We start from the raw sequence: 10,799 nt of genomic DNA on the forward strand, positions 1-10,799 counted from the left end.
CTTGTCCCAGTATTTTAAAGAAAAAAGTTCAATATTTTACCACTAATAGGCTGTTAGTTGTCATAGGGTTTTCATAAATGCCCTTTATCAGATTACAGAAATTCACTTCTATTCCTAGCTTGCTAAGAGTTTTTATTATAAAATAGGTATCAATTTTGTTTAATGGTATTACACAATTGTTCTCCTTTATTCTATTAATATGATAAATTACACAGATTGATTTTTGAATGTTCAATCCACCTGTTTTCCTGGGATAAATCTTACTCTTCATAATGTATTATATTTGTTATATGTTGCTGGATTTGTTTTTCATATTTTTGAATCTATGATCTTCATGACAGATATTGATCAGCTATTTTCTTTCACGTGGTTTTTGCCAAGTTTTGGTATTAAGGTTATGCTGGCCTCATCAAACAAGTTGACAAGTGTTCTCCCCTCTGTTTTCTGAAAGAACTTGTATAAGATTAATGTTGTTTCATCCTTAAATGTTTAGAATTCAACAGTAAAACCATCTGGGCCTGGAATTTTCTTTGTCAGAAAACTTTCATAATGAATTTAACTTCTTTCACAGATAACATCTATTTGGATGTGCCACTTCATCTTGTATCAGTTTTAGTAAGTTATAGTTTTCAAGAATGTGTCCATTTAATCTAGGTTGTCAATTCTGTTGGCATAAAATTGTTCACAGTATTATTTTACTTTCCTTTTAATGTCTATAGCCTGTAGCCACTGTAGTAACACACCACTTTTACATATGAGATTGCTAATTTGTAATCTTTCTTTTTTCTTGATCACAATAACTGGGAGTTTATTAATTGTGGTGACCTTTTCAAAAGCCAGCTTTTGGCTTTATTGTTTTTCTCTATTGTTTACCTCTTTTCTCTTTTGTTGAATTCTTTTCTCTTTCTTAAATTTTGTTGAATGTATTGCTTTCTTCCTGCTACTTACTTTGGGCTTACTTTGGTCTTCTTTTACCAGCTTCTTAAGGTAGAACCTTCGGATACTGATTTTAGACTTTTTTCCCTAAGACAAGCTTAAAGCTGTGAATTTCCCTTTAAGTACTGCTTAGCTGCATCCAACAAATTTTGATGTGTAATGTTTTCATTATTTTCTAATTTCCCTTCTAACTTCTTTGACGATGGTTTATTTAGAAGTGTGTTGTTTCAAATATTAGCATTTTTCCAGTGATCTTATTCCTGTTGATTTCTAATTTAATTCCACTTTGGCCAGAGAACGTAGTATAATTACATGACTTCAATCATTTTCAATGTAATGAGATCTGCATTATGGCTACACTTGTATAATAGCCTATCTTGGTGAATGTGCCATAGGCACATAAAATGAATATACAGTCTTCAGTTGTCAGGTGTACTGTTCTATAAGTGTCAATTAAGGTAAAGTATATGATAGTGTTGTTCAGATCATATGTCTTTGCTGATTTTTTGTCTAGTTTTATAAATTGCCAATAGGATGGTATTTAAATCTCCAACTATGATCATAGAATTGTCTACTTTTCCCTCTAATTCTGTCAAATTTTGCTTCACATATTTTAAATTTTTATTATTAGATGCAAACACACTTATGATTACTGTCTCCCTGATGAATTTACTCTTAGCATTATGAAATGTCTTTATTTATTTGTGTTAATGCTCTTTGTCTTAAAGTCTACTTTACCTGGTATTAATATTTTTACTCTATCCTTCTAATGTTTATTGTTTACATAGTATATTTTTTCCCATTCATTTACTTTCAACTTGTCTTTATATTTAAAGGTAAGTACTTGTAAACAACATAGTTGAGTCTTGCTTTTTTATTCATTCTTATTGCTTCTGCCTTTGAATTGGAGTGTTTAGTCCATTAACATTTCGTGTATTTTTGATATAGCTGGACTTAGGTCTACCACTATTTGTATCTATTTTCTGCCTGCCCCTTCCTTTTGTGTCTGGTGTGTGTGTATCTGGTTGTGTGTGTGTGTGCGCTTGCACACGTGTGTGCATTTCATCCCCTATTCCTCCATTCATCTATTTTTTGGATTATTTGAATGTTTATAAAATTACCTTTAAATATATCTATTGGCCTTTTAGCTGTACTTCTTTGCATTATTTTGTCAGCAGTTGTTTTAGGGACTACAACATATATCCTTCATGGCTCACAGTCGAATTAGAGTTAATACTGTATTATTATTTATGCTATAGCTACATATGTATTATATTTACATGCATTTTATAAATACCATGAGACATCATAAATTTTGTTGTAAGCAGCCCTACATACTCTAATTTTTCCAGTTATATTGAAGTATTATTTACAAAATATTCTTTTATTTTCCTTTTCCATTATTTATTCTCTCCTCTAAAACATTTACAAATGGGATTGAGCAAAGGAAAATAATTACAGATCATTGTATTACCATAAAAGGGCAGATATTTGGAAACAAAGAGGGGTTGGGAAGGTAGGTAGTTTCCTAAAATTCTTTTTTCAAAAAAAAATTCAACTCTAATTTTAGATTTGGGGGTACATGTGCAGATTTGTTAGCTGGATATATTGCATGAGGCTCAGCTTTGGTATATGATTGATCCTGCCACCCAGGTACTGAGCATAGTACCCAATAGTTAGTTTTTCGACCCTGTCCCCCTTCTTCCCTCTCCTCTCTAGTAGTCCCCAGTGTCTATTGTTGCCACCTTTATGTCCATGAGTACCCAGTGTGTAACTCCCACTTGTAAGTGAGAAGATGTGGCATTTGGTTTTCTGGTTTTGCATTAATATGCTTAGGATAATGACCTCCAGCTGCATCTATGATTTCATTCTTTTTTACGTCTGTGTAATATTCCATCATGTATATGTACCACATTTTCTTTATCCAACCCACCACTGATAGGCACCAAGGTTGATTCCATGTCTTTGTTATTGTAAATAATGCTCCAATGAACATATGAGTGCATGTGACCTTTTGGTGTAATAATTTATTTCCTTTGGATATATGCCAAGTAATAGGATTTCTGAGTTGAATAGTAGTTTTATTTTAAAGTCTTTGAGAAATCTCCAAACTGCTTTCCATAGTGGCTAAAATAATTTACATTCCCAACAACAATGTATAAGTGTTCTCTTCTCTGCAACCTGGCCAGCATCTGCTGTTTTTTGACTTTTTAATAATAGCCATTCTAGCTGGTGTGAGATGATATCTCATTGTGGTTTTGACATGCGTTTCTATGATGACTGGTGATATGGAGCATTTTTTCATGTTTGTTGGCCACTTGTATGTCTTCTGCAGAGTGTCTGTTCAGGTCTTTTGCCCACTTTTTAATGGAATTACTTCTTTTTTGCTTGCTGAACCATTTAAGTTCCATATAGATTCTGAATATTAGACCTTTGTTAGATGCACAGTTTGCAAATATTTTCTCCCACTCTGTAGGCTGTCTGTTTACTCTGTTGATAGTTTTTTGTTTTTTTTTTTTTTTTTGTAGTATAGAAGCTCTTTAGTTTAATTAGCTCCCATGTGTAAATTTTTTGTTTTGTTGAAGTTGCTTTTGAGGACTTAGCCATAAATTATTTCCCAAGGCCAATGTCCAGAATGGTGTTTCCTAGGTTTTCTTCTAGGATTCTTATAGTTTGAGGTCTTATATTTAAATCTTTAGTCCATCTTGAGTTAATTTTTGTATGATATATGGTGAAAGGTAGGGGTCCAGTTTCATTTTTCTGCACACAGAGAGCCAACTATCTCAGCACCATTTATTGAATAGAAAGTCCTTTCCTTGCTGGGTGTGGGTGGCTCATGCCTGTAATCCCAGAACTTTGCGAGGCTGAAGCAGTTGGATCACCTGAAGTCAGGAGTTTGAGACCAGCCTGGCCAACGTGGTGGAACTCCGTCTCTACTACTAATAAAAAATTAGCCAGGCATGGTGGCATGCACCTGTAGTCCCAGCTACTTGGGAGGCTGAGACAGGAGAATCGCTGGAACCCAGGAGGCAGAGGTTGCAATGAGCCAAGATCGTGCCACTGCACTCCAGCCTGGGTGACAGAGCGAGACTCCATCTTAAAAGAAAGAAAGAAAGTCCTTTCCTCATTGTTTATTTTTGTTAACTTTGCTGAAGATCAGATGGCTGTAGGTGTGTGGCTTTATTTTTGAGTTCTATATTCTGTATAGTTTGAAGTCAGGTAATGTTATGCCTCTGGCTTTGTTCTTTTTGCCTAGGGCTGCTGTGGCTATTTGGGCTCTTTTTTTTTTTTTTTTTTTGGCTTCATCTGAATTTTGGAATAGTTTTTTATAGTTTTGTCAAAAATGACATAGATAGAAATAGCGTTGAATCTGTAGATTGCTTTGGGCAGTATGGCCAATGTAATGATACTAATTCTTCCAATCCATGAGCATGGAATGTTTTTTCATTTGTTTTTGTCATCTATTATTTCTTTCGGCAGTATTTTATAGTTGTCCTTGTAGAGATCTTTCACCTCCTTGGTTAGATGTATTTCTAGATTTGGGGTTTTTTTAATTGTTTGGTTTTTTGCAGTTATTGTAAATGGGATTGTGTTCTTGATTTGGCTCTCAGCTTGAACATTATTGGTGCTTAGAAATGCTACTGATTTTTGTACATAGATGTGTATCCTGAAACTTTACTGAGGTTGTTTATCAGTTCCAGGAGGCTTCTGGCAGAGTCCTTAGGTTTTCTAAGTATAAAATCATATCATTAACAAACAGAGATAGTTTGACTTTTTCTTTTCCTATTTGAATGTCTTCTATATCTTTCTCTTGCCTGATTGCTCTGGCTAGGACTTCCAAGAACTTTTTTTTTTTTTTTTTTGAGACAGTCTTGTTCTGTCACCCAAGCTGGAGTGCAGTGGTGTGATCTCGGCTCGCTGCAACCTCTGCCTCCTGGGTTGAAGTGATTCTTGTGCCTCAGCCTCCCGAGTATCTGGGATTACAGGTGCGCACCACCATGCCTGGCTAATTTTTGTGTTTTTTAGTAGAGGCAGGGTTTCATCATAGTGGCCAGGCTGGTCTCGAACTCCTGACCTCATGTATCTCCCCACCTCGGCCTCCCAAAGTACTGGGATTACAGGCATGAGCCACCGCATCCAGCCAAGAATTTGTTTTTAAATAGTACTTTATATTTGCCCAGACATGTACCATACTGTTCATTTCTTCCTAAAGATCTGAGTTTCTATCTCGTATCACCTCTCTTTAACCTAAAGAACTTCCATTAGCATATCTTGTAGTGTAGGTCTCTTAGGCAATAAATTCTCTTAGTTTTATTTTATCTACCAACAATTTTCTTTTTGCTTTTATTCTTGAAGGACATTTTTACTGAATACAGAATTCTGGGATGATGGTTCTTTTTTCTTTTAGCACTTTAAAGATATTATTCCATTGTTCTATGACCTCCAGTTTCTAATAAAAAGTCCACAGTCACACTATGTTGTAATGTTTTCTCTGTCTACTTTCAAGATTTTCACATTGTCTTTGGATTTCAGCAGTTTGACTCTGCTAGGCCTAGGAATTATTTTCTTTGTATTTCTTCAGGTTAGGGTTCATTAAGTTTCTTGAATCTTAGCCTATTGCAACATTTGAGGTATTTCCTATCATTATTTCTTCACTTTTTTCTTCTGATCCATTGTCTCTTCTCTTTTTCTGGGAGTCCAATTACATGTTCCTTACATCTTTTGCTATTGTCTCACAGGTTCCCAAATCTCTGTTCATTTGAAATATATATATTTCTCTTTCTCTTCTTCAGACTAGATAAATTCTACTAATCTATCTTCAAATTCACTGACTATTCTATTACCTCCATTCTGCTATTCGGCCCCTCCAGTGGATTTTTTATTTAACACATTGCATTTTTTAGTTATAGAATTTTCATTTTGATCATTTTACGGTTTTTATTTCTCTGCTCTTTATTATCTTTTCATTCATTGTGACCATATTTTAATCTATTCTCTTGAGCTAGAGCTAGAAAATCTTCTCTAGAGCTAGAAAAGCAGCTCTAAAATCTTTAACTGCTAATTCCAACATCTGGGGCATGTCAGAATTGGTCCCTATTGATTGTCTTTTCTCTTGAGAATGGGTCACTTTCTTTGAATCTTCATACGTTACAAAATCTAGGATTATATCCTACACATTGTGAATATTGCTTTAGGGATTCCAAATCCATTAGTGTATTCCTTGAAAAAATGGGTTTTTTTCCTTTATGAGACTATTAACTTTACTCAAGTTGCACATTCTGACTCTTAAGTGGTAACTGAAATGTCAAGTAAATTATTTTAGTCTCAGATGAAATCCATCCTGTGCTTGGATTATAGGGAAAATGGACTGAGGAGTCAGTCAGAAACTTGAGAAGAATTTATATATGGAATTAGGTATTTCCCTGCTCTTGATTTCTCTTTTCCTGGACTCCCCAGTAACTTTCCACAAGTTGTAGTTGTCCTAAGTTCTGCTCTCCGGTTCTTCATAGAACAGAGCTTTCAGACAAAGGTTCCATATTTGAAGAGAGATTTTAGTCAGACCACATGGGACCAATTTTGGCCTCCCCTCTGGGTAAAAGTCACAAAAATATGTAACTCACCCTGTGCTGATCCCTTTTGCCAAGCTGCAGCTCCCCTCCAGTATCTTCCTGCTTATTTTTACTCTTCGGTGCTTTCAGATCATGGTTTTTGTAGTTTTGTTGTTTATCTTTTGTATTTTGCCCATAGTTTATCATTTGAACGCCTAAAATAGCCCCATTCTTAAGAAAAAAGACAATCAATAGAGACCAATCCTCCGCGGGAAGGTTGAGTCCTGCAGCAGTCACTAAACCATAAAAGCAGCAGAACTCTTTCCTTGTCCTTTGATTATCAATATAATATAAAAGTTAATTATGCTGCTAAAATATACACTCAAAAATGGTTAAAATTGTAAATTTTATGTTATGTCTGTTTCACCACAATAAACATTTTAAAGTTAATTATGCTACCTAAATATCTAACTTAGTAAAAGGCATTTTAAGTTTACGTTGGAAAACAAATGAAACAAAAGGTCAGTAATTTCATAAGCAAAAAAAAAAACAAAAAATGTTTTTGCAGAGCCACTATGAAAAAAAAGACTACACTGATGGTCTTCTGGAACAGCAAAGTACAAAACATGGTATCACTGAGAGAATGATGAAGGATAACAAAGTATTCTAAAGACACATTGAAGGGGCTTGACCTTTCATCTGCAGAAAAGATTCTACCTACACATTCTAGTCCAGTGTTTCTGCAACTTAATGTGCACACAAATCACTTGAAGGTCTTACAGTGCTTAGCCTTATCCTGAGATATCTCACTTACGCATAAAACCTTGTGATTCGTAACAAACCTATGACTTATATTTTACTTATATTTTAATTATCTGCAATAACAGATGATATAAAAGTATGGAGAGGGAGACAACTGAAGAATGGCGGCTCTCCCTATGGGTATGTAGCCCTGGTTTCATATTAATGGGCATCTCATGTGAAGAATGCCTCTTCAGTGGTATATAACAAAACATCTAAAAGAACACAAGAAAGAATGACAATGTAGACCAAATTCATAAACATTTGACAGGACCATTAATGAATATCTCAGTGAAGATATATCCTCCTCTACCATGCACTCCCTTAACTAAATTCCAGTGAAACCAGTTGTCCTACAGAAGCGATGAAAAATTAGTGTTTCATATTTGATGTCTATGAAAGACATCATTAATTGATTATGATGCAGTTCCTCACTGAGTCTACACTCAGTCTGTCTGAAAACAAGATGTAGGGTCAGCACTAACACTGATAACTACTTGCCCTCCTATCTTAGAGCTTTCCTATCACAAGATGGATAGCAGTCAGAGATGACAGCCGGGAATCCTCCTCTCCATTTAGGCAAAGATCTAAACGGAGAAACTGATCAAAGGAGTGTGGGTAAACATACTTCAGTCCATTTTCCCTACAATCCCTAAATTACATCCAGCTAACAAAGCCTTGTGTGAACAACAGTGGATACATGGTCTCAGAAAACACTTTCAATTGCCTATCACTGTCTCGATATCGCTTCAGGAGCAAAGCTTACGAATACTCATTCCCCATGACAACACATCCCCTTTGATTTAAATAGTGCCTCACCTGACAGTTAATGCAGACCCCTCCACCAGCATAGATGCCCTGGGTATTCAAGCTTGCCTGCTGCCGCTCAATATCTGAATCATAGTAACAATCACTGGCATGGCCGTGGCAGTTGCATGCTGAAAAAAAGCATACTAAGTCAATATTCTCATCATTACTATCAGAAGCTTAGTAAATAGTGTAAATAGTATTACTGCTAATTGAGCTATAAAAAAGTCTATTCTGGAACACCCAGGACACTCTTAGTGGAAAATTTTTCGGTATTTTTACACAAAGGCCAGGCTACACTAAGATACAGTTTAGAGCTGCTTTCATTTGATATTCAATGAGAGAAGTTTCCCTTTTAAAAAAAAAATACTACTTGGGGCTGGGCATGGTGGCTCAGCCTGTAATCCCAGCACTTTGGGAGGCCAAGGCAGACGGATCAAGAGTTCAGGAGTTCGAGACCAGCCTGGCCAATATAGTGAAACCCTGTCTCTACTAAAAACACAAAAATTAGCCAGGTATGGTGGCATGCGCCTGTAGTCCCAGCTACTCAGGAGGCTGAGGCAGAAAAATCGCTTGAACCCAGGAAGCAGAGGGTGCAGTGAGCCAAGATCTCATCACTGCACTCCAGCCTGGGCGACAGAGGGAGACTCCGTCTCAAAAATATGTGTATATACTACTTGAGAGGCTGAGACAGGAGAATCCTTGAAACCAATATTTTCACTGTCAAAAAGGATACATCAAAATGTCAATTAAACTTTGTGAATGAAGAGAATATTATTACTACCACTATTATAAACTATTACTAACAATAGTAATTGAGCTCTTGACACACTGTGAAAAGTGTTTTACATGAATTATCTCATTGAATCTGCACAGTAACTCTCTAAAGTAGGTACCATTATCCCTATAGCCCAGACTGGAAAGCTGAGGCTTAGAGAGGTTGAGGAATATGCCCATCGTTACATTGCTCATAACCAGAAGAGGTGAAATTCTGACCTGTCTTTGTTTGACTGCAGAACCTATGCTGTTAGCCAATACTCTAAACCTTTCAGTTCAACACTGTCTGGTAATCAACTGGGAATAATCTTTTTTTTTTTTTTTTTTTTTTGGAGACGGAGTCTCGCTCTGTCGCCCAGGCTGGAGTGCAGTGGCCGGATCTCAGCTCACTGCAAGCTCCGCCTCCCGGGTTCACGCCATTCTCCTGCCTCAGCCTCCCGAGTAGCTGGGACTACAGGCGCCCGCCACCTCGCCCGGCTAGTTTTTCGTATTTTTTTTTAGTAGAGACGGGGTTTCACCGTGTTAGCCAGGATGGTCTCGATCTCCCGACCTCGTGATCCGCCCGTCTCGGCCTCCCAAAGTGCTGGGATTACAGGCTTGAGCCACCGCGCCCGGCCAACTGGGAATAATCTTAAAGTCTAATTACAGGGGAACAACTAAGCAAGCAACCATATATTTGCTTGACTCTAAGTTCTATGACGACAAGGGCTGCATGTGTTTTGTTTGCAACAGAGCAAGGTTGTCAGCACACAGTGGGTCCTCAACAAACACTTGTCAGATTGGAACAAAACTCTGTACCATCAAAAATGATGTCAAAGCATTTTTAAGGATTAGGAAAATATGGGGAAATATCTAAAAATACCAAGTGAAAAAAATTAGGATATAAAATTAGATTATATAATCTTGAGTATTTAAAGTATGTATAAAAATACTACATATCTAACAAAATATTAATAGTAGCTCTCTGCTATGGACTGAATGCTTATGCCCACATCGCCCACCAAATTCATAGGTTGAAACCTAATCACCAATAATTAGGAGATGGGCCCTCTGGAAGGTGATAAGCTCCCCTATAAAAGAGGCTCAGAGAGCTGCCTCACCCCTTCCAGCTTGTAAGGACACAGCAAGAAAGTGGCATCTATGAACCAGAAAGCAGGCCCTCACCAGACACCAAATCTGCTGGTGCCTTGATCTCGGACTTGCCAGCCTCCAGAACTTTGAGGCTATTGTTTATAAGCTACCCAGATGTTACAGCAGCTGAACAAACTAAGACACTCTGTTGGGGTAAATTCTTGGTGCTTTTACTTTATTATTATTTTTTTAATTTCCAAGTTATCTATAAGTAGTATATAATACTTCTAAAATTACAAAGTATAATTTAAAACTCATTTGGGATTGTCATCATTGCCAAGATGAAAAAGATTTAACATGAGTAAAATTCTTATTCTTTCTTAGGCAGACTATATATTCATTACATTCCAATTACATCAAAATGTCCAAGTTCTTGTTAGTAATCTGTATGTTTTAATCAAATTCCCAGGTGACTACGTGAAGGAAAACTTAATTAGATATGACACAAATTACCCTATAACTTGTAAAACAGGCTGAATGCTTTCTTATCTTTATTTTCTCTGTGGGGCCATGATTTTAAAAATTCAAGGCATTTATACTTACTACGTCAGTCATTTCTTAAGAAGTCTGTTTATTTTGAATTGTATATTTCAAATGGAATTTAGAAGGCACCTAATAAATGGAACCTGATAGGTCTGACTTCCATGCACTATTTTTGTAACTTTTAACCATTTGATACATTTTAAAAGGATAAAAACTTGGCCGGGCGTGGTGGCTAAAGCCTGTAATCCCAGCACTTTGGGAGGCCGAGACGGGCGAATCACGAGTTCAGGAAATCGAGACCATCCTGGCTAACAC

General features: G+C 36.5%; 1 protein-coding gene across 2 annotated transcripts in view; it reads right to left on the minus strand.

The window, feature by feature from the left end:
• LAMA3 (laminin, alpha 3) overlaps positions 1 to 10,799 on the minus strand; it is a 271,074-nt gene that overhangs the window by 188,351 nt on the left and 71,924 nt on the right. For both annotated transcript variants that reach the window (XM_011988082.1, XM_011988080.1), the window contains exon 8: positions 8,106 to 8,224. In XM_011988082.1, coding sequence (XP_011843472.1) covers positions 8,106 to 8,224 — 119 coding nt within the window. The remainder of the gene's footprint in view (positions 1 to 8,105; positions 8,225 to 10,799) is intronic.

The sequence above is a fragment of the Mandrillus leucophaeus genome, unplaced genomic scaffold (assembly GCF_000951045.1).
Source record: "Mandrillus leucophaeus isolate KB7577 unplaced genomic scaffold, Mleu.le_1.0 Scaffold322, whole genome shotgun sequence".
Taxonomy (NCBI): Eukaryota; Metazoa; Chordata; class Mammalia; order Primates; family Cercopithecidae; genus Mandrillus; species Mandrillus leucophaeus.